This window comes from Zonotrichia albicollis, chromosome 1 (assembly GCF_047830755.1).
Source record: "Zonotrichia albicollis isolate bZonAlb1 chromosome 1, bZonAlb1.hap1, whole genome shotgun sequence".
Lineage (NCBI taxonomy): Eukaryota > Metazoa > Chordata > Aves > Passeriformes > Passerellidae > Zonotrichia > Zonotrichia albicollis.
Genome location: NC_133819.1, coordinates 101,442,944 through 101,466,943, shown reverse-complemented (window position 1 = coordinate 101,466,943; position 24,000 = coordinate 101,442,944). Strand labels below are relative to the sequence as shown.

General features: G+C 45.1%; 1 protein-coding gene across 7 annotated transcripts in view; it reads left to right on the top strand.

The window, feature by feature from the left end:
- Nucleotides 1–24,000, top strand: part of LDLRAD4 (low density lipoprotein receptor class A domain containing 4) — a 284,848-nt gene that overhangs the window by 253,666 nt on the left and 7,182 nt on the right. For 5 of the 7 annotated variants that reach the window (XM_074548131.1, XM_005486727.4, XM_014266815.3 and 2 more), the window contains 2 exons: nt 13,165–13,319; nt 23,317–23,370. In XM_074548131.1, coding sequence (XP_074404232.1) covers nt 13,165–13,319; nt 23,317–23,370 — 209 coding nt within the window. Of the gene's footprint in view, nt 1–9,492; nt 9,608–9,808; nt 10,183–13,164; nt 13,320–23,316; nt 23,371–24,000 lie in introns of those variants that run through there. The other 2 variants (XM_074548168.1, XM_074548161.1) reach the window with 2 other exon arrangements.

The following is a 24,000-nucleotide window of genomic DNA, read 5'->3' as shown; positions in this document are numbered from 1 at the left end:
GGCAAGCTGCACGCTCTCACGAGTCATTTGTCTGGGACTTATGAATGGCAAAAAGCCTGGTCTGAGCTGCTATGCAGATCAGGATGCCGGCATCCTGAAATCCCGGACAAATCCCCTTAGCGCTTTTGGTAAATCTGCAACTGGGATTTAACGTTGTGACAGCACATCCTAAGTATGGTAAAAATAGCCTGTCTCCCAGCAGTGCAAACCTGACTCGCACCTCTCAGTTAATGGGTGAGCAGTCAAGGCTGTTTCTGGAGTCGCTGCACGAATGCGTGAAGCGGCGCCGGTGGCAGGGGATCACAGAGCAGCGCTGTAAAACGCTTGCCTGGCTCAGGCCGATTCTCTGCAGCTTTGACTTAAAACTCAGCGGATCAGAAGTGTGGCAGAGACCCCTGATCCCAGAGTGGAAAGGATGATGGAGAGATCTCTCTGCCCTTTGCTTCTCCAGAAGGCTTTGTCTGCCCTGGGTTTGCCTGGAGGCAGGCTGGAAGGTGTGCTGTGTGGGCAGCATCCCCTCCCCTCCTAGGCTGGGCACAAAGCTTAGCCCTCTCCCTGAAGGATGCATAAAAACTTGGATTCATCTGCTTTTAACCCTTTACCTTAATCCTAATGAAAAAACGCATTTTATATTAAAAATTAGGGCTGCACCAAATGTGAAGCATCCATCATTTTGCTCCCCCAATGGGGTAACATGGAGAAGTGAGAGGGAGAGGAGGTGTTTTTCCTGCTCTGAATGCACTCACAGGAGATCACGGTTTATCTGTGACCCTGAAAACAAGTATCTTGCTCTCAAAACTTCCTCTCCAACAAGTCAGTTTGCCCAGAAAGCCTTGCCCCACCCAAATGGGGTGTAGTGTTATCTCTTTAGTGGGCTGCACAAAAATGCTATCGGTGAGTCAGTACAATGTCGGATGTGCAGTTGTACAGAGTGGGAATACAGGATGAAGTAGTTTGCAATGCAGCCTCCCATCCAAAAATACCAGCCAACCAACTGTAAGATGCATTAGCTATCATTTCCCAGTGCATCTGGTAAGATTTCAAGCAAATTTTGGGTTTTTTGCTGTCACACAGAGGAAAATACCATTGCGGTCCCTTGGGACCAGCCTTTTGCTAACTGGGAAAAGGCACCTGTTCACTTACCACTGGGCAGATTTTGAAACTGCATCTTTGTGATTTTGATGCTCACATGTCATCTTCAAAAGCGGCTTGGCAGCCCAAATGACAAATGGCACTGGCAGTGGACAGCGTGTGAAGGCTGAGGTGAGTGAGGCTGTGCTCTGTGGAAGTGCTGTGTAGGTGCTGCTGTGGTACCAAGAGAGAGAAGAGAGGACAGGCAGGAAGAGCTGAAAGGACTTGCCTTAGGTCACTAACAGGTCTGTGACAGAGTTAAGGGGAGAAACTCAGTCTCAGTCTGATCTCACAGACAGAAGGTTATGCATCTCCCTAAGCATCTATGCCATACTTTGTATGCAGTCTTGTATATTCTGCATACAGGGTCATTTTTCCTTTCTTGATACCTCAAGTCCTCCTATGAGACACTTGAAGTTTAATTGTATCTTACCTGATCCAATATTATGTTAGGGCTACAGGGAACAAATGGGTGGAGCAGCAGTGTTAGAAAACACCTCTCAACCATCACTGAGACCCCAGCTCTGTCCTGGATTCTGTTCAGAGACATCCATCCCTCCGACTGCCTGGGCTCAATAACGTCACAGTAGAGTGGGACTCTGCTACTCTACTAGAGCTAGCACTGCATGGCTGCTGGTTTTGCTCCTGGCTCTTAGCTTCCATCCTGAAATGACAGTGTAGTTTAAACTGCCTAAAAATACAGAAGTTAGCTTGCCCTTACACAGGGTACTCATGGTAAACGGTCAAGCTGCCTTGCTGTCACGTGTAGTGTCTCAGAAGTGGCTTGAGTTTGAAGATAACATTAATTCTGTTGAAAACGAGAATTCTGTCATTGCCTTGGGTGGGATTGGTCTCATTTTATGTAAAATACATGCAGATTTCAGCTTTGTATCGAGTTGCTAGGGTGCTGTCCATCAAGCAATGTTTGGAAATCATTTTTAGAAGCGATGCCAGTTTTGACATGCTGTTTTAATATTTTTCTGGCTGCAATAGGGCAAGACATAGAAATCTTATGTTGTCATCACACAGAGCTGCAAACCGTTCTTTTTATCTTTTTTTTTTTTTTGCTTTCTCTCTCTTGCACTCTGTCATATGGAAACCAGATCAAGATTATAAAACTATTGCCCACAAACTGTGATCTTTCTTCTCTTTTGTGGTGAGAGATGACAAGTCAGTGATGGCTTGGTGCTGTTGGTACTAGCTGTTCATGCCGCACTCATTTGTATGTATCGGGAAGTGCCGAACTTGGCGTTCTTCTCAGTTGGCACACAGGCTGGTGAAACGTCAGATTTTTAATTGTGATAAAGTTCACGAAAGAAAAAATTATGGCAGATGTTTCCTTTTGTCAGAGTGAACTGAATCATTAAAATGTGATATGATGTACTATGAACAAGTCAATGTAAACACCATCCCTTCTGAACATGTCAGAAGACTGAAGAACTTAGACCATTCATGGTAATGTTAAAAACCATGTGGTCTGAATGCTGTATTACCAAGTCTTTCTCTTTAAATGCAGAGCACGAATCTTATGAATTTTTATTGCCTTTCTACAAAATGAAAAGATAACATATTCTGCTGTGGTAAAAATATCCTGGTAGCTTCTGCAGTGTGGTTGTCGTTTCGCTGGTGGTTTACTCAGAGGTCTGCTTTTCACAAGTAGCAGTGAGGTATCCCATTCCCATTGAGTGCTGAGCTTGCTCGCTTAATTTCCTCTTTTCTAGAAGATGTATTTTTGGGAAGTCTTACTCCTTTTCCAGTCTGAAGGAAGTGACAGAAACGCTGCTGCTTGCTGAGGAATGCCTGTGATGATGCGTTAAAACTGGCTCCCGATAAGTGGTTATGGAAAAACTGCAGGAAGCATCTGACAACTGACATTCTCTGTGGACTTCTCCTATTTCCTCCTCACATCTCTGCTTGAAGATTATTGTCCACACACTCACTTAGGCCATTAGTCAGAAAAGAAGTGCATTACAAACTTCCTGATACCTCCCCATGACCTGAGCACTTCTTATCTGCAGTTGTTCTCATCTTGCTGGCCTGAGAGATCTTGACTAGATTCTGATTCTTATTCCCAGTGTTGTCCTTTCTCAAGATTTTGCCTTGAGTTAAATTATTTTCTTAATGCTTCAGCTGCTGGAATCAAGCATGAATGAATACCTTAATTTTGACATAAAGGTCAAGGACACTCTGGAAAGATAAGATCTGGGTGGATCCCACAGGGATGTTTTCTGTCACTCTTCTGATTTCTGATTTGAAGGAGCCTGACTTTACTGTTTTGGAAGGCTGTGGATTGGGAATAGATTCCTGTGCTATATCATAAAGAGAGTATAAACAAGAGCAAACCCAAATCATTTTGTCCACCAAAAATCTCAATCCTCACCTCTTCTGAGGGCGCGCTGCAAATGAGGTGACTGGGTTTTGCAGACACATGTAAATACTTGTACACAATGTGATCAATTGCATTGATTTATTGGGGAAAAGTTGTGTTTCTGTGCATGGACATACACAAATTGTATGCCAGCCATGTATTTTATTTTAAGTGGGCTTGCAGAAGCCAGAAGTAATGAATTTAGCAATCTGATAACAGTGGATAATGGCAGAGCCTCTGTAGCTCTTGCACCACCATGGCAATTCGTGGAAATGCAGTGTGCTTTTCTAAACTGGCATAAGTTTTTACACCTCTGTTGCACCATAGGAGCTTAATCCATCGTGAAACCTCGTTAGAAGCTGCACCATTGTATCCTGAGGCAGATGTGAAATCTGTGTGAGTCACCGATCTGCCATCAAGCTGAAGGAAACTGAGCCTGTGGTTCTTAAGAAAGAAGGCCCCATTTGGGATGCATTTACAGAGCTCCTTTTGTATAAATCATTAGTGCTATAAACTATCCATTATTGTTAGGAGAAGAAATTTAACAATGCAAATAAAACAAAATACTGTGGCAGAGAATTTTATGCTTGATTGTAATGTTTAATGGCATGTTCTCATAAAGAGATTTTTCCCATCCTTCAGACCTATCGTGTCTGTGACTCACTTGATTTCCGATGGTTTGAACATCCCTCATTTTCTTCCTAGAGTTGTTTTCTCTAGAGCAATTTCTGTAAACGTGCTGCAGCATGGGGTTATCCAGGGTTAATTTCCCTTATGATTACACATCCAGACAGCATGTATGTAAATGCTTCAAGACAAATGATAAGAAAACTGCAGGATGAAAGAAAACAAATTCCTTTGTTTTGCATGTAGATTCATTTACCAGTATTGAAGTCTTTCCTTTGCTCACTTTTAAATGTTAACACTAGCTTATAATGGCATTGTATTTCTTCAAAAGCATTATTTTTATGTCACCCCGACCTCAAATTTTGCATTCTGTTATTTCCTTTGTTCCCCATATGTCTTCAGATACTTTTTCCAGGTTCTCTCTTCATCCTTTACTTTCAGGTGCAAGACAGCACCATCAGTGAAGGAGAGTTTTGTATCTCTAAACCAGCTGATTATATTCATGTCAGAAATAATACAGCTCTTCACATTCTACTTGTATTTTTACTACTGTATTGTAATCCTGGTTCTGCTTTCCCTTCTTATCTCTGTTCTGTCTTGCCCTGAGATTATATTTTTTTTAGACCAGGGTTGCTGGGTTTCCTTGTGATGTTTCTGCACTGTCCAGCTTTTTGAAGTCTTTGCATACACCTTAGTCAGAAAGTACTAAAATATTTGATAGTCTGTTAACCTGCAGTTGAGTACCCCTTGTTTTCTTTTCCTGGCTGCCAGGGAGTTTGCTGGCAATTGAGATTTATGGAGCGAATAATCCACCTGGCAGGAGACTCTCTGTAACTGAAGTATGTTCTTTAGTGGAAGAATGAACGTTCTTTGTGTATCTAAAATACCACTAATAACTTATTTAGCAACCTATACTTCTACAACAGGGCTTTCAGTTTTGTGTTGGAGGTGGATTTTTGCATATGCTTAATTCTAGCATCCATGCTAATTCTGTCCCTCATTTAACTTTCATCCATTCCTATGGCAGGATAATGCATGATGTGATCTCTCAGCTTTTTAATGTGGTGCTTAGTGCATTTCTTCTAGCTCCTGTTTGAACAGAAAAAAAAATATTAATAATGAGGGATGATTCTTTCCTGTACTCGCTAGGAATTGCCTGGAAACCACAGGGAGCTTAGGCAGGGTAGTCATGCTGCAACCAGAGACTCCACAGAATCCAGTTCCAGGTACTAACTGCAAGTACTGCTGGGAGAGCTCTAAATAATAACAGAATTTTAAAACCCCAAACAAACAATATCCTTTCTTGTCTTTTCTCTTACTTAAATAGCTCATTTTTACACTTAGTCGATTTGAGCTCAAAATGTGATAAAAGCTGTGGAATGTGATCAAAACTAAGGGTGGAATGAGGTGCAATATTTTCAGCACAGCTGATTTTGTTCACTAATTTTTGACAGAACTAAATGGAGGATTGAAGCAGCCAATGACTAAAACACATGGAAGCCACTGTATCACAATATTCACCCTAATGGTGGGAAATTTTGGTTCTCAGACACCCGGTGGCTTTGTCCCCTTGGAGATGTTTTCCTGGTCTGAATGGTCCGGGTTGATTATCTTCCTCATATTTACAGCTGCCTTTCCCTGCCCAGAGCTTCTCATTCCTCAAGCATCAGCACCAGGAAATTCTGTACCTGTTTTGCAGCAGTGGCAGGGGAGCATCCAAGTTAGCAGCAGTGTGATCTGCAGGGTAAGCAGGGCCAGGGCGTTATGCTCACTGTACCATTTAACCCTGCTGGAACAGACGACTGTAAATTGCCTATGTCGAGCCAACATGTGAGGACTAATAGAACTGCAGTGGGGATAATTCATAAGTAGATTTTCTCACTCGCCAGTGTAAACAGAGCCAGTGCTAGTCAGGTCTGAAACGGTGATTACTTTTAAATCAGCATGTTTTAATTCAGTGTCCCTGACTGAACCCTCCTTCCAGCAGAGGAAAACAAACCACTGCATGCGTGGCCAGCACAGGGATCACTCAGGCTGTGCAACTAACTATGCATGTGAAGGACTGCCTGAATTTCCTAATCCTTCTTATTACTGCAGAGTAAAGAACAGCTTTAACAGGGAGTTAATTTAGAGTCCTTAAATACTGTCTTCTTCCCTCCACCAACTTTACTTCTTTTGGGCTGTGTTGCTAATCTCTCCACAGTGCTCCCATCTGCTTGTTCCCTGCACCTAATCACATTAAACACAACATAATACATCTGGATACATGCTACTGGCAAATCGGTTACTGGAGTTCACTGCCTATGAGAAAAGCACTTTTTCTTTCCCTCGGTCGGTGCTGTTCCTCCGTCTTTTTCTGACAAAATCTAGATTTAATCAGAAAGGTGAACATTTCCCCCAGGTGGAGGCAGTTTGAGAGGTGGGGGCATGGGGCATTCAGTGGGTGCATCTGCAGTTGCTTGAAGCCTTGAAGTTGCTTGGCAGTGCAGGGAGGGGGAAGCACCTCTGCACACACAGCCACTGTCCAGGCTCCCCAAGGGGCTGGCTGCAGGCAGGAGGAAACACCCCCTTATTGTCCACTTTGAAGACTGCGGGTTTTCTCTTATTCTTCAAAGTATCACAACTGGACAAGAACCTGCCCACGGTCATTAATGTCTTTAGAGGATCAGAGAAAAAAAGGGAGAAGTAGCAGAAATGCAAAAGTCATATTGAGAAAGCAGTATCTGTGCAGTTTTGGTCACCAAAGCATGACTGTTTCTTTACACTTGAGATTAACATCTTTACTAGCAGTAAAATAAAAAAATCAGGTTTTGTTCTTGTGGGTTCCAAAATGAGTCTTTAGTTTTCTCAGTAATGATCTGAGGAGACAGATCAGTGAACATGTCCTTCATAAAATTTCACCTGTTACCAAGTTGAACTAGCCCTTGGTTTTATCATTAATATGCTAGACTTGTAATGGCCTGTGGAGAAGCATTATGACTCTGTGCCAGAACCTGCTTAAGGAACTTCTACCCTGACGCCAGAGCAGCCGTCCTGCTCAGAGGTCATGGTGGAACCTGCTACTTGGAATTTTAGCAGGAAGCTGCTCCCCCATTCTTGTTGACAGAGAAGCTTATATGGGCTCTCTGGCACAGGGCTTGATTCACATTAAAAAGTTTGTGATAAATTCTTAATAAACAGGTGATGAGCCAAATATTGTTCTGAGGACGTTCTTGAGGATGCTTATCACAGAAGTCTGTAACCATTTTGCAGTCACTGTGCCTGCACTTGTACAATAATAGTTGGTGGGTATTGGGCTAGAGAGTGAGTAAAGTGTGTTAGTTACCAGTCTGTGTGCTGAGTCCCCCATCTTGCCAAAGCAATTATTTTATGTCATGGGTTAATGCTCGTCAGAAACTGAAGACTCTAAACATCTACAGTTCAATTGTATGAGTAAAGGACAAGCATTAGTGCCAATATATTAATTTGGTTTGTTTTCTGCTTTCTTTGTAGTCTTTAAACTGCACTCATCTGAAACCAGCTTCTCATTTTAAACATGAGGTTGGGGAATGATGTATGTAGGTCAGTCTTTGGTCAGAAACTTTATCTTACAATGTCCTTGAAAACAAAGAGTTTGCAACAGGAAGGTAATTGGCCTCAGCAGCAGCTCTGTACACATTGAGTGGGTATGCTCACACAACAGCCATGCTCAGAAGTCTGGCCTGTTGAATTAATTGTCTTCAAAGTAGTTTAAGGACAATCAGATTGTAATTTTGAAGGCGCTTCACATCTGCTATCTGTACTGAATTACTTATCTCTGCTGGTAACAGTGCCGTACTTGGTTAATACTCCACTTGCACAAAAGCATTCTATTGACACATAATTTAAACTCATTCTGCTCTTCTAGGAACTCTCAAAGGATATTTATTTACAGTCCACAATCACTGTCCCCCAGCTTGACTGTTGTGTTTGGATTGAGGCCTTAGACCTTCAGTATCAAGCTAAACGTCAACAACAGTTTAATAAATCCAGACAGTAGGGATAGCCTGTAACCAGGAGAGGGGCCCTGCTGTGTGCTGTGGATATATATAGCAGGATATGTCTCCCTAATATTTTTAAGCCCCTGGCTCTTCATAGTGCTAGCTTGATAGGTGACTGCAAGCAGGCCCACTCCTCTCTGCCTCTTTCCCCTCTTGGCTTTTGCTCTTTGAGTTAGGGCATCTTTATATTTGAGGCTGGTGCCTGGGATTTACAAACATGAGAGGCGTGGGCAGCACTGGGTCTGCTTCCATGGTCTGCCAGTGTGTCCTGGGGGCCTGTGCTGTGTGTGGGGGAGAGCAGTGCTGCTGTGAGCTGAGCTGAGCTGAGCTATCCACAGCCTGCTGGAGAGGGGCTTGGAGCCTCCCCAGTGCTGCAGCCATCTCCTCTGCTCTCAGGAGCTCCAAGGCCCTGGCCAAGTGTGGCCCAGAGGGTTAGCTCACTTTTCTTGACACTGGTCTCATTCAGTGTTTTGGGGATGCCACCATAATCCAGAGAAGTAACTAGGAATGGGAGGAGTCTTGGCCATGATGCTGACGCCAGGATAGAAGGAATATTCTGGGAATTGAGGGACACGGTGCTGACAGTGCTTCCTAACATGTCAGAGACACTGTGGGACTGTGCTGCTCCTTTGCACAGTGGCAGCAGGGACAGCCCTGAGTCCCTGCTGCCGGCCTCCATCGTGGTGCTGAGTGCGAGTACAGGTGGGGAGCGGGACGAGGAACCCACCTGGCAGCGTTCCTCAGCCATAAGGGAGCCAGAAAGGCTGAGGCAGACATAGGGGATTGGGGGGCCAGAGGGGTTGAGGGATGGGCACAGGGCTTCAGGGACAGGCACAGGGGTTCAGGGACAGGCACAGGGGTTCTGGGGCAGGCAGAGGAGTTTAGGGACAGGCACAAGGGTTCACTGGCAGGCACAGGGCTTCAGAGGAAGGCAGCACTCGCTGCTGGAGCTGGGAGTTCTGCCAAAGAAACACACATGCGGCCGAAGCCCGGTGTTCTTCTTTCCCCTCTTTCTTTAGTTTTTTTTTTGGTTTTTTTTTTTTTTTTAACTTGAGGTTACAGGCATCGTTCCTTCTGATAGTTATGATTTTATGGTATAGCGCCGGGCTGCGACTCCCTAGTATTTTACGCACCCGCGGAGACACACACGACTGCCCGTGAAATTTGGGATAAGGAAGAGGAGGCCGCGCAGCTGGGATGATCCCGGGATCCCTCTGGCTGTCGGTGTGCCTCTGGGCCCGAGCTTTGGCTGCCGGCGCCCTTTGAAGGGCCCAGGGCCGGGAGCGCGTCCGGCCCAGCGCGGTCCCGTCTCGGCGGGTGGGGCGGGGCGGGGCGCGGGCACGTGCGCGGGGGCGGCGCGGGCGCGGCGCAGGCGCGGGCGGGCCGGGCAGGCGGCGGAGCCGGGGCGCCCCGAGCGCGCCGCGCCGGGCCGGGCTTAAAGAGCGGCGGCGGCGCGGGTCAGGTACGGACCTTCCTGCATCCCTCCTTCCCTCCCTGTCTGCGCTCCGCGCCTCCCCGCGGGGCTCGCCCACCAGCGGGGCAGCGCCTTTCCGTTCTTTTTGTTCTCGCCGGTCGACTGTTTTTTAATATTTTTTTTTCTTTTTGTTGTTGTTGTGGTTTGGGATTTTCGATTTTTTTTTCTTTTTTTTTTTTTTTTCTCGAACTTGTTTCGCCCCGGGCGCGGAGCCCGGCGGGACCCTGGTGTCCGTGCGTGCGCGCACACGCGCGGCCGGGGCACGGCGGGGCGGGAGCGGCCGGTGCCGGCCGTGCCCGCCCGCTCCGGCGGCAGCGGCGGCTGCGGGGCGGCAGCGGCGCTCCGAGCGCCGGGAGAGGCGCGGGCGGGAGGCTCCCTGGCAGCCCCCCTGACCGTGCCCCCTCGCTGGATGGAGCCCGGGGCTGCCGGGGATGCGGTGCCCGCCGCGGGGGCTGGCGGAGCGGCTTGAGCCCCCCGCCCGGCGCAGGCGAGCATGTCCAGTGAGCGGCTTAACAGGACAGCGGTGAAGGATGCGCGGTTAAAAGACCTGTTGTTGGAAAGAGGTACCGGTGCTGAGGTCCGCAGGGGCAGCGGCCGCGGGATGCGGCCCGGGGCACCGCAGAGCCCGGGAGCGCTCCCCGGCGGAGCTGCGGGATCCGTGTGCGGGGGGAGGCTCGCTCGGGGTGCCGGTCTGGTGTGGTCGCTGCTAGGGCTGTAAATTGTGTCTCCCTTTTCGAGCTCTTCTGAGAAGGTAATTTGATTCAGCGTGTTGCTTTCTCCGTGTTGGGCGTTTACCCTGAAACGTTGTGTTTGGTTTTAGGTTTTTTTCCGCTGGAGAATTTTTATTAGAAATGCAGTTTCTTGCGCGTTAAGAAACCGATGTGTGTGAGTGTCACAGGCTCAGGGTCGTAAAACCAAAGCATTTCTCTTCCTGAAGCTTTGCCCGGTTTCTTTCCCGGTCAATTTACGGGAAAAGTGGGGAGGAGGAGATGCCTGTCGGGAAGGCGGTGGCCCTGCGCGCCTGGCAGGTGTCGGGCAGGGGACGCGATGGGGGCCGCGGTGACCCAGCGCCTGTCAGCAGCCGCTAGGAACTATTTAAATGGCCTCGATCCGTGCCAGCAAATACAGACTGCTGCTGCTGCAGGCTGCCTTTGCTTTTTAGCGCTGATAACCTAATGAGCAGCAGGAATGTCACTCAGGAGGAAGAAGCGATTTAAAATTATCGTTTTTCCCCATGCTTTCCATTGAGGAAATCCTCTTGAACATCAGTAAGGTGTTCTGTTGCAGTTTGGTGTTTACAATGCAAACTGAATGTGGGAAACCCCATGTGCTCACAGCTGTGTGCTGTGGTTTTTATTTTCTTTATTGTATGGCCATATTTTAATCAAGCATTTTTAAATTGTTCCCTCCTATGGGAAGTGCTCACAGACCAAATCACTCATCTCTAAAGGGGAGGTACTGTCCCTTGCCACTGAAATGCAGGGGTCTCGATAAATTTAGAAGACTGTGTCCTTGGCAGATAGAGAAGTAACATGTCATTCTAGTGATCTGTGCATTCTAGGAAAGCCCAAATAAACATTGGTTGTTTTGCATGTTGCCCTTTAGCAACAGTCTCCCATTTTCCAGTCTAAAGTGTGACATGGACCCAAAAAAAGTTTGTATAAAGAAAAAGAAACCCTTTAATACTTCAGTAGCCACAGAATGTGAATTGCAGAAGTTGTCAGCTGTGTGAAGTCTGTGTTCTGTGTTTCTGAGCCAAGAAAAACCAAGACTTTTAACTTAAATGTGGTTTGGGTGGGTTTATTTTTTAATTAATTCTGTTCTTCCGCCTTTTTGATCTTCTGGGGCTGACATTGTGAGCTTCCAGTGACGCAAGAGAGGGGAAAAAGAAATATCGCCGCCCTGTGTGTGGGGTAGATAGCAAAAGCAGAGCACCAAGCACTGACTAACCAAATTCTTTGAAAACCCTGGTGGTCTTAATGATGAGTGGGAAGCACTTAACAGCGAAGAGTGATAAAGTGATAGACATATTTTTGCCCTTTACTCTTTCCTTAGCCTTAAATAGGCTTAGTTAGGGTCTGCAATCCAGGAGAGGATTGCAGACCCTCAGCACTTGGTGCTGTGGCTGTGCCTGCCGTGGCTGGTGACAGACAGCTGGAGCTTGGCACCAGCCCCTGCTGGACACCAGCACGCTCACAGCTCCTGGAGTCTGATGTTTGTTTGCAAGAGATCTTAGAATAATGGAACAGCCTTGGGTTTCCTTTAGGTGCACTGCAGGTTCATCTTGGGTTTTTTGTAGCTCAGCTTCACAGTTGTGTTGTGTCGGCACAAGTGTTCTGCTGTCACACAGAAAGCTGAGCGTGGCTGCGAATTAAAGATGGGGGCAAAAGGGGCTTGTTTGCTGATACTTGTTCTTTCATTTTCATGTGGCATGTCTCTTTACTCGTTAACTTCTTAAAACAGATATTTAGTATCAGTTCCCCAAAGTTCATGTTTTTGCATCCAAAAAGTAGTGCCCTTTTTGAAAAGTACTGAAACTGAGCAACTTGAGCTGCTTCTTTGCTTTTTCTACCAGCCTAGCAACCAAAGACCTCCTCCCATTAACTGGAGTTGTCTTTCAAGATGAGCATCCCCTGTGAGCAATGCTGTTTCCATAGAAATATCATCAACTAGGTAGCTGCAAAGGGCAATTTTTCCCCTTACATTGCTCATCCTTGCTGCTCCAGTGTAGCCAAAAGGGTGCAGGAGTGACTCATTTCTAAATATACTTAATATTTGTGGTATAGGCAGGGCTTCAGATAAGATGATGGGTTCTGACGGAGTTCATTGTAATTGTATCTCTTGCAACAACCAGGGCCCTGGTTTCATTTTTATCCATGGTGGAACATCTCTTGTTTTAGAGTACCAGAGCTCTTTTTGAGCTCTGACCGGGAAAGGCCTGGAAAAGTTAGCATTACACTCGTTGGAGAGAAGGTGGTAATTGAAAAAGACACTGCATGTACATTCAATAGGCTTAAGGTTTTCCACTCTGGTTAAATAGCTTTCATGCCCTTGACTTGATAAAAAAATTAAGGTTAGTGTACTAAATAATCAGTGTCCTGATTCCTCTCAGGCTTTGAAGCTTATGAAGCCCTCTGGACTCTATTGGTACTACAGGTGGCTATTAAAATAGAGTGGGGTTTGTGTGTGTATGAGGCTCCTTTGGTTTAATGTTCAGTGAAATTGTTTTGTCCAAAAGGTCCATCTATGGTGTTAATGTTGAAGAGTTTTTTTCCTTTGGAGGCTGCATAGAAGGATCACTAAGAAGCTTCTTAGTTTTGACCTACAGCCACTGATGCTGGTCAGTTTGCTCTGGCAAAAATGAAATACTTTTCATACTTTTTAGAACAGTTTTCATCACAAAACTTTGCAGAATGGACAGCAAGAGTATCTCAAGCCAGATCAGTCTCAGAGAAATACTGAGTGTCTTTTCAGGTTGTTGCTTTGATGGTTAACCTTCTGTGTGTTGATGACATGTTTTCCTCTTTTTTTTTCCTTTGTTTTAGCTGAACTGGAGTTTGTTCAAATCATCATTATAATCGTGGTTATAACTGTTATGGTGGTAGTGATCATCTGCTTGTTGAACCATTACAAACTCTCGACTCGCTCCTTTATCAACCGGCAGAGCCAAAGCAGGAGGCAGGAGGAAACTCTGCAGACGGTGAGTGTGAGCCCCCTGCTCCAAACGCCCTTTTCTTTGGGCTGTGTGGGCCTGCAGCAAAGCCTCCCAAAGAGCTCTGCTACAGGAAGCTGCTGGAAAAACTTCTGATATCACTTTTAATACTCCCTGTAGTTAGGTCTTTTGCCAAAGTTGTATTTGTCAGTAGAAAACAAATTTGGAACGCAAATTTAAGGTACATGCTCTTCAATTATTTTTAGATCCTGCTGTCTTTTATGTAGCCTATATTCATTTTGCATTTGGAGCTTAGATGGGACATTGTGTTTGCTCCTGCTGTACTTTGAGAGGGGAGTGTGGAAGGGGAATGAATGGAGATGAGCTGGGGTGCAAAGATTTGAAATACATGTTGTTATGACTTTCCATATGTTGTCTGGTATCCTGGGGTTTTATCTGTTACTGTTTTGTGAAGCTGCCATGGCTGTTTGCTGTATCAAAACCACTGTCCCAGTAAGGGCCCAGGAAAATGTTGTGTTTGTTTCACTAGAACAGCAAGAAGAGATAGGAAAAGGATCTCTCCAAGGACCTGCTGTGCTTAAGATGTGTTGTTACTGGGTCAAAGGCTTAAGATGGAATCTCAGTCAGCACTTGTTAAGAATGTGTTTAGTGACCCCAAGAGTAAATGAGCACCTAATTTGCCTTGTGAGCCAGGAGTTTGCTGGGTGGGATGCTCTGCTGCCTTGTGAGGGTTAAGCACAGTGTGTCCCTGACCTTGGGATATCCCCCACAAGCCATGCAGAGTCCCGTGGTGTTACAGGGAGGTCCTTCCTTCTGATGGGCTTTTCCCAGAGAGGTGCCCTTGGCCTCTTTGCTGGCAGAGGTGGCCAAGGGGCCATTTATGAAGTCACCTTTTGATGCATGGAACTCCTGGTAACAGTGCTGAGTTCACAGCTTCCTTTTGCTGTCAAAAAAAAAAAAAGTCAGATTGTAACCGAGAGGTGTGATTGTAATGATTTACACCAGTTCTGACACCGCAGTCTCACCTTTTTATCCATTCCAGTCTTACGTTTCTTCCCTCTTTGTGCTCCTTAGGGAGCTGCCAAGGTAATGGTGAGAGGCCTGGGGACTGCTCTGGCTGAGCACTAATTGCTGGCTTTTTGCTTTTGCCTTTTTGTTATGGTTAGATTTCAGCAGGGGAGGCAGAGATGCCACAGGGCTGCTGTGGAGCTGCCTCCCTGGCAATTGGCAGCTCCCTCCTGAAAATCAGCTGTACAGTGTGACAGTGCAGGGTTCCCAAAGCTCTCTCTTAGTGCATCACCTGTGCCATTTTGCTGGGGTGAATTGCTCTTTCCTTGGAGGCTGCAGGGAGAGGAAAGGAGCTGCCTCCTCAAGGAGCGGCTGCCTCACTGCCTGGCACTTGGGTAGTGTACGAATGGTTAGCTCTAATTTGGTTACAGATGAAACTGGAACTTGTCAAGCCTTCACCTCTTGGACTTGAGGATTGGAAAAATTGACTAGATTAATTTGAATGTTGCTTTAAAATGGACACTGTAATTCAAGAACCACAATTCTGTCTGAAAAATGTTAGCTGTAATTGCTACAGATGCCTAAAATGAAGTAGTTTGAGATAAATGAAATGCATTTTCATCTTCACAAATCTTTTTAAACTCTAGTAAGCTGTCAAATGCATGAAATAACCCATTATTTCCTTTGTATGGTTCATTACTATTGTCTGTTATCAGAGCCAGTGATTATTTTTTGCCTTTTCTTGGGCACAAGGGAGAAAACTTTGCCTTCTGGTGAAGAAGAGCATGCAATTTGGCAACAGGGACTTGGGAGCTGCTTTAGTGCCCAGAACTGATCTTAAATCATTTTTAAAACACTGACTCAGTTTCAGTTTGATGTCACCATTATAAGTAATGATAATCACAGCCAAGTGAGCACTTCATGGGAATTGATGAGGGGATGGCAAGAAGCAGTTACTGATTCCTCTGAAAGCCTTTGGTATAGATTTGTCATCACTATTACTCATCTGAATTTCTGATAAGCTGCAGTTCTTCTTAGAAGAAGGTCATACTTGTGGGGAATGGGGATTTACAGGTCTCTGAGTTGAGATGTCAAAAACTTTGAATTTTCTTTTGTGTCAGGTGTTAGAAGGAAATTCTGATAGAAACTGGCTGTGCAGTACAAGCCTTAAAAGCAATGTGCAGAGAATGAGGGTCAGAAAACTAAAGTAAGTGCTCTGTGGTGAGAAACTGCAAATGACCAGCCTGTTCTCATTGTCCACAGTGGAGTGGCTTGCACAGGATAATAGATAGTGTGAGTGGTGAGATGCAGGTTATACACTTGTAAAATTCATTTCTTGTGCCAGGCACACCTTGCTCTGTGTGCACATGCTGTCCATGGATTTTCTTGTAAAGGAATTTTTTTTAATGGTATGTATTATATCTCTGAAAACAGATAAAAATGTTTGTTAACCACTAATACCTGAAGAAAATATTATTGTGACTTAAGTCTTTCATTGGTAGAGAAATAGTGAGTGGAAATAGAGGAAATTCAGACATCTTTCTTGAAGGAAGATGGTAAAGCAAATTATTTGACTGTTGACTAGTTCCGAAGTGAACACCCTTTCATGTAAGTGAGTTAGGAGAGGTGTATGAAAATGTAGAACTCAGCCTTTCCTGTTCAGATGGGGGGTTTGTTTGTTTGTTTGTTTGTTTGTGTTTTTGTTAGATATGTTGTTGTTTCAGTTTTTTGGGATTTTTTTCTTTTTTTTTGGTCCTTTTGTTATCTTCAGTTTTCTTTTTCTTTAAGCCCGTCCTGTTTCTAGATAATCATGCCTTCCACCATCTGAGTGGTGGCTGAACTGCACAGGTTTCTGGCTGCATAAAGATCAACTATTGAACAAATGATCTCTCTTATTCTGGTTCTTCTACAGAGTGTAATAGGAGTGATCAGCTAAATTACCTGCTGCCTTTATTACCAGCCTCACGCCTGTAAAACTCATGGGTTAGGCATCAGGAGTAATTAAATGAAAGATCTATGTGGATTTTTTTTCTGAAATGAAAGATATTAGTGGATTTCTTTTTGTGGCTGAACTTCTTTGTGGTTATACAAAAACAAACAAACCGAAAAACCCAAAAACACCCTGAAGAAATGCCCTCAAATTAAAAAAAAAAAAAAAAAAAGAGGATGATAATGAGAATTTCAACTTTCACGCCAAGTCAAAAATTAGAATATTAACAAGATTTGAAGTAATGTTTAAAGGGCAGAAAAAGGACCAGTCATAGGAAAAAAAGGCTGCTCTTCAACAAGTACACGCTAAATGATGTTGTTACACGCCTGTTCTGTAAATACAGTTTTCTGTTCATATTTATAATTTTTATTTATATTTCTTTTCATTCTTCTGGAGTATAATCTTCCAGTGTTTCCCCTGGTCTTTGGTATTTTATTACCTTGGTTATTGGGCCAAGGCCTTAAGCAGACCAGACAAATGCTGAGTGCTCAGGAGCAGTGGGTTCTTCTGCTGCAGTGCTGAGGATTGCTGCCTGCTGTGTCCTAGTGAGGCCATTAAGCATTCCAGCCCTGTTTTTACATTAGCAGAAATAAGAGTTTTGCGGTCCTAATTATGAGAGGTGGAAAGATGCTGAGCAATAGCCATACTGGCATGAGCAGTAGCCTGGAGTGAGCCTGCAAGGTGCTGAGCAATGTCTGTACCACAATGGATAAAATATTGAACGTTTCCTGCTGCTGGCTTATCCATCAGCAGTACTGGGCTTCACAGCTGGGAGCAAGCCAAGGGTTGCAGAGCACCTGAGAGGGATGCAAAAGCGTGGGGCGTGGAGTGCACCAGGAGCTTGCCCAGGGGCTGCTTCACTGTGAAACAGCAGAGCCTCTGGTGTGCGGGCAGCTGATGCTCCTGGCAGTGCTGGGGGAATTTGAGGCAGAGCCATGTGGCAGCCCTGGCAGCGCACATGTGTGCACAGGGGGGGTGTGTGTGTGTGATACCCCAGGGGAGATCTGTGTTGCTGCAGCGTTGTTGGCTGTGCCTTTGTTGATCTGGTATTGGGAGGGCACTCATGCTTGTAGCCAAAGTCTCCTGCTGGAATGTAGGTAGCTGCAGCTGAGCTGCTGCTGTGGCACTCTGCTGTTTGCTGGGACAAAACAAATATAAATCTTGCTTCCCAATGATTAACTCTTAAAGTCATCACCAGTGATTTCCATGGGGACATTGAGGGGAAAGAGATTGACTGACTTACAGAGAGGTACCTAATGAACTTTGACGTTCCTAATTTCATTCCTTTTCCCTATCCTGGTGTCTTTGCATTGTCCTCTTTTATAAAGTAGGTGTTGAATGATTGCTGAACACTTGTAGTGCCTCTGGCCTACTCCTGGCAGCAAATTCCTGCATCCATCACACAGGATGCTCACCCTGACCAGCCCCTGCCTCCCAGCACCAAGGGCAGCATTGCTGCTCAGACTGCTCAGCTTGCATTAAACCTGTGTTGGGAATGCCAGTCTTGGATGCTGAGCTCCAGGAGCACAGCTGTAAAAAATACTCCCCTCTGCCCTGCACCAGCTATTTCAGAATAAAAGGGGAATGTCAGGAGGGTGATAGAAAATAGTCAATAATATTGACAGCTCAGGGATTTGCCATTTTTTCAAATGATAGTCTTTCCTGCTGGTCTTCTAAATTATTTCCTACTGGCATTGGCATTACTCTGTCTGTTTCCTGCTGGTGTCCCTAGGCCACTAATTCTCATTTTCTTACTGACATGTGCAAAGCAAAGAAAATCCCACTGGGAACGAGAGCCCAGTCTACAGCCAGGAGAGGGTGTGAGTGCTGTAGACCACCCTGCTTTGCCAAATCTTTTTGTTTGTACCAGTCATCATTTGGCAAGGGCTGGATGTGCACTGTATTCTCCTGCTGTCTCCTTGAGGGACATGGGCTTGCCTCTCCTCAGGGAGTGCTGCCAAGAGGGACAGCGAGCTCGGCTGCTGCCCTTTGAAGTCTTCCACAGTAAAGTCATTATATGTTTAATAAGGGCAGGATTGTCCAGGAAATCTGTAGGTAGGACTAGAAGCAAGGAGCACTGGCTTTGGGTGGCACCTGACTCAGTGTGTCACCTTGGGCAACTTGCTTCATCTCCAAACAAAGGAGGAAGGATAATAGTACTTACTCCCTTCAGTTGAAATGAAATGAAGATTACTTAAAGTGATGAAGTGCTGTGAAGATGGGGAAATAAAAGTTTTAAAGCATTAAGTAACAGGAATAATTGCAGTAAGTGTAGGGAGGCAGATTATGTGTGAGAGATTTGGCACTCTGTGTAATTCTCTAGTACTTCTGCTTGGTACTGTGCACTGCTGTGTTAGACAGCGTCACCTCTCCTGTCCTTGAGGAATTGCTTTTAAAGGAACAAGCAGTCCTGCTGGAATACTCACCATTCTGTTGGGGACAGCAGAATAGTTTGTTTTGTTTGTGTTTGTTGCTATCTTCAAAGCTGTGGTGGTCTGTATGACCCAGGAAGATACTGGGAGGAACGAGCCCTTGTGCCTTCCTGGAGCGTTTTCAGCAAGCCAGTGCTTTAATGTGGTGTAATGTACCACCTAGGGCCAAAAGCAGAAACTACACTGCTATCTGGAACATTTCATTTGCAAAAGAAATGTGTGTATTTGTGTGTGTGTGTGCACGTTTTTGTATAAAAATAAAATAAAAATCTATGTTAAGGGGAAAAGAGGGACCTTCTTAATAATTGTAATGCATTTTAGAAAGTGAAAAACTGACTTTTGTTTCTCAGAAAACATTATTTCAGGTAGAGTTCTATTTTGCAGAAACTTAATATTGGAGAAAGCCTGTAAATCTCCTTAAGAGTCAGCAAAAAAAGAAAAGTTTGGATTATATGGGATTGTCATGGTTTAACCCCAGCTGGCAACTAAGCACCACACAGCCACTTGCTCCCAGCAGGCTGGGGTAGAGAACTGGGAGAGTAAAAGTGAGAACTCATGGGCTGAGATAGGACAGTTTCATAGGGAGAGCGAAACAAGGAGTTCATTCACCACTGCCCAGGGACAGGCACGTGCCCATCCATTGCCAGGGCATTGGTGCTCCATGCTGTGTGACAGGGACTTGCAAAGAACAAATGCTCTTGCTCCCAGAGTCCCCCTTTCCTTCTTCCCCTGGCTCTGTGCACTGAGCATGATGCCATGTTGGTCTGGCGTGTCCCTTTGCTCAGTGGGCTCAGCTGTCCTGGCTGTGTCCCCTCCCAGCTCCTTGTGCCCCCCCAGCCCCCTTGCTGGTGGGGTGAGGCGAGCCCTGACTCCGTGTAAGGACAGTTCAGCAATTATGAAAATACCCCTGGGTTATCAACACTGTTTTGCTCAGAAATCCAAGATGGACATGGCCCCATACTTGCTACTGTGAAAGAAATTAACTCTGTCCCAGCTTTAACAAGCACAGGGATCCTTTTGCTTTATTACAGCTTGAGGAAAAGTTTTGGCTGAATGTAAATTTTTACCTCTAATTTTTCCTGAGTTAAGAATCATTCTTCTGGTAAATGTCTTTGCTGCTGGCTGTCAAGGGGCTGATGCTCAGCTGAGGCAGTTGGGTGACAGTGTATGCTCCACTATTTAAAAATGTTCTCAGAAAGTCATCTTCTTACACTGTTTAATTCTGGAGGCTCTAAAGCTTTGTAAAATATGAAATAACAAATTATCCTAGGCGTGTGGACTCTCCTAAGCTCTAAATATTGAGTTAAATAATCATCACCATGAGATAATTAAGTAATCACTCAGCTGGATTTATTAAATGATGCTGCTATTTCAAAACCTAATCACAAAGTTAATTTCTGTAAATTGTGGTGAAACCCAAAAATGACAGTGGGTCGGCAAAAGACATAGGTGGATCCCTAAGATTTTTCTTGCTTGGTGTTATTGGTAGATGCTAGAATTTTCATTCCAAAGCCCAACAGTGTTAAAAATTAATACACTAGAGGGAATGCATGCATAAGCTTTCTCTCCTTGTTGCTTTTAAGCATGGAAGCTCGTGCCTGAAGTGTCTTGAACAAGGAGCACGTTGAGCTGGCCTAGCTATTGACAGTCTGTAAGAAGCAGGTAAATGAGGTACTGCCCTCATCAAAATATGGGTAGATTGCATTTGCTCAGGTTTAGCCTTGTTTGCACACACCTGATAACTACTTGTACAAATCCCTATTATAAATACAAATGCTGTCAGTTCTCATCTGATTTTCACTGATGTGAGCACAGGGGAAGAAGCATTTTAGCTTTCAAAGGAAGGTCTGTAAGCACAGGGACAAGTAGGGAGTAAGAACTCACACTTTCCCTCAGTATAAGTTACCCCAGATTGGTCAGGGTGATCCCAGCACATTATTTCCTAAATCTGTGTCTCAGGGTGGAGGAGTGTAGTCATGGGCATATTTTTCTTCTGCAGCACTTTGTTCTCATCTCCACCTCTTCCCATCACCCCAAGGTCAGTGGAGCTGATGGGCACCAAGCCTAGGGTTAGGTGCTATCTACCCAGTGCAGGGAAAGGGGAGTTTTCCTTAAATAAAGACTCAGAAAGGTAAGGTAGTATGTCTCCTGTGGTAGATGCAGTGATTTCAGGAGGGCAGAAATTCTGTATTGGATCAGTTAGTCTGGCCTTGGTGAGGAGAGGGTTCTGTGCTGTGTCATTGGACCAACCATGAGGTTGGTCTGCACGTGTTTGAGCCTGGTATTTTCCAAGTGTGGGCATGCTGAGCACGTGTTACCCAGCCATCTGCTTGGGGAGTTCTTCTGGCTCCTGGGATAGAGATCTTGCTGGGGGTTGGCTGCTGCCAAATCATTTATTCTGTCTGCTGCTCTCTCCAGGGGAAATCTTAGGGAAGGGAGGAGCTGCAGGTGAAGTGTAGGACCTGCTGTCACAGGGATAACATTGTTGCATGTCCTTGCATCCTAAGGATCTCACAGCCTCAGAGTTCAGCTGCATCCCAGGCTGTTTACCTTCTCAAGTAGTTATCCCAGAGTGGGGAGAGCTTTGGGCTCCTTTGGTCTCATCTTGGTGTGACTATCCCAGTGCCCTGGTTACTCACCGGGATCCCTGCAGCAGCTGCAGTGCTCCAGGCAGGGCTTTTGGGTCTTCTGGGATTCAGGCATCAGTGGTAGAAGTAACAGGCAACTCCTCTCTTCTAAAAAGTTATTTCTGTTAGGCATGGCTGGTAGCAGATCTGGGAGACTTGGCTCAGTGAGCACGTCCTGTTCCATCTCCATGCAAGGAGTTTTTCTCCATATGCTGCACCATCTCTCAGCTCATCTTACCCTCTTGCCTTTGGGGAGATGGGCCCTAGAATGGAAGTTGTTTCCACATCCTCATCAGCAGCTCCTTTTCATAAGGGAGTTGAAGTAATATGATTGGTGTAGGTAGATTTTATTTCTTTCTGAGTGGCTTGTTGGTTTTGCCTTTTTTCTTCTCTTCTGAGCCTGTAACTCAGGAGCAGTTAATTGAGACCTTTAGCTTTGACTAATGTGTTTTACAAACAGTTGCAGTGGGTTTGGAGCCTGTTGGGTCAACTGCTGATAACGTGATTGCCTTTAATTGTGCAAACATACCCTCAGATATTTCAAAATGAAGGAATGGAAACGAATGTGTGCACAAGTGTGTGTATATACATGTATGTGTCTAGTTCCACAGTTACAATTCCTTAACTGACAGAACCACATCTAGGCACTGAAATAAGTGACTCTGCATAAGATTTACCTTTCAGGGCTTTGCAAAGGGGAATACTTGGGGAAGATGTAAATAATTGCAATTGTCAGCCTCTCTCTATCTTTGCTCTGTAAAGCTAGAAGAGAAGTGTACCAGCTTTGCTATTCAGAGCATTTCCCTTAGCAGCTGAATCCTGTGGGAGAGTCCTCTAAGAGCAGCTTTTCTCTGCAGTGGACTCTCCTGACAAGATCACAGACGGCATTTGGTCTCTGAGTGTCATGATGAACATCTAGTTGGGTCTATTTTTACTTCTGAGATATGTTGAAAGATGCTATGGTGAGAAGAAGCAGTACAGTAAGATTTGGAAGCAGTCTATACATGGTAATGCTTTTGGGGACAGTATGCATTTTCTTTCCAGTTCCTGAAATTTCTTATGTATGTAAAACTTGAATTAACATCAAGAAAATAGTCACGACTGTAAATATTTTTGTTTTCTCTTTGTGCACCAAAATTGAAGTTCTGAGCTTTATAGCTGCTCTGATATGTCCTTTTCAGCTTCAAAATTTTTCAATAAAATAAATTCACTGTGGGAGTTACTGCTACTCCAAACAATTAATTGATAAGAAAAATAATGATACACCTTAAGCTATTTTCCTTTATTCATGTACTGTTTGTCACCCCTTTATTCTGCCCTGAGTGCTGGTACGGTGTCAGAACAGCATTTCAAGGCTTGAGAGAGAAAATATTTTGACCTGAGAAGATGGTTGGAGAAGTGGTTGAAAAAGTGACTGAAACCTCAGCTGCTTTAACTACTGTTTGTGGTGGGAATTGGGCAACTGGCAGTTCTGACCAGATTAGCCCTGGGTTTAGTGTGTCTGTCACTTCCCTGAGATTACAGACGCCAGGTTTTGCTGTGAATTGTTGTGCCTGTGCTGTGTAATCGGGATCCTGGCTGGCAGACCTTTGTCAGACCTGCCACCCATGCTGGTTTGGGAGGTGACAGGTACCTGCTCAGCACACAGGTGCTGAGGTGTCTCCTGTCATCTCCATGCATTGCACACTCTCTCAGACACCACCAGCTTGCTGCATCCTTATGGCCTCTGGGGCTGGGTGCAGTGGATGACATCTTGGCACTTGCAAAATGGACCAGGCTTGACTTGCCTGGGAGCAGAGCTGCTCTTTGCTCACGATTTGGAAAGAAAGTGGTGGGATGTTGCTTGTTTAGCTCCTGGAGACAGCCAGTCCTTAGAAGATGACTGCTGGTAAGAGCTGTGATAATGAGGCAGAATGGTGATGTGATCTATTAATTTTTCTTTTTTGTTGTTTTCTTCCACATTTCAGGAGGGGTGCTTGTGGCCTTCAGAAAGCTCGGTTTCACGCCAGGGTGCTTCAGAGGTACTGACAGATTTCTGACTATCTTCACCGAGTGCTTTCATTTTTTTCCTGTAATGTGTATTTGGTTCCTTTCAAAAACATACATCTGTTTTTTGTAAAGGAAGCTTTTTCAGTGTCATCTGTGTCACTGTCATCTAAGCCCGCCTTGACATGCATTTCATAAATTCCTGAGACCTTTTCGTAAAAGAATGAAGTTCTGCCTACCTGACACCTCATCTCCATCAGCAACTCCCTGTGTCATAGTAGGCATCCACAAATAAGTGATGGAGGTGTGTCTGTTTCCCACAGTGGCTCAGTAATTTGAGTATTCATTGGAAGCTGGGATACCAGTTCCTCTTGTCTCTGAACTTCTCTTGGGTTTACAGCACATAACCTATCACCAGTGTCTCCCTTCTTCCAGCTAGCACAGATTCCTTGTCTATGTAATAATTTGTGGGTGTATTGCTCTGAGTGGTCCAACTGTCCTGTGACAAGCAGCAGAACTTCCTGGTGGTTGGCCCTGCATCTGTGGAGGTCAGGGGTTGAAGACCCTGCAGGGATCCAAAAACGAGAAGAGCATTTTGATAGCTCTAGATCTGAGAAGCTGCTGTGTCTGTCCAGGTCTGGGATAGACCAAGTGAAGAGCAGCAC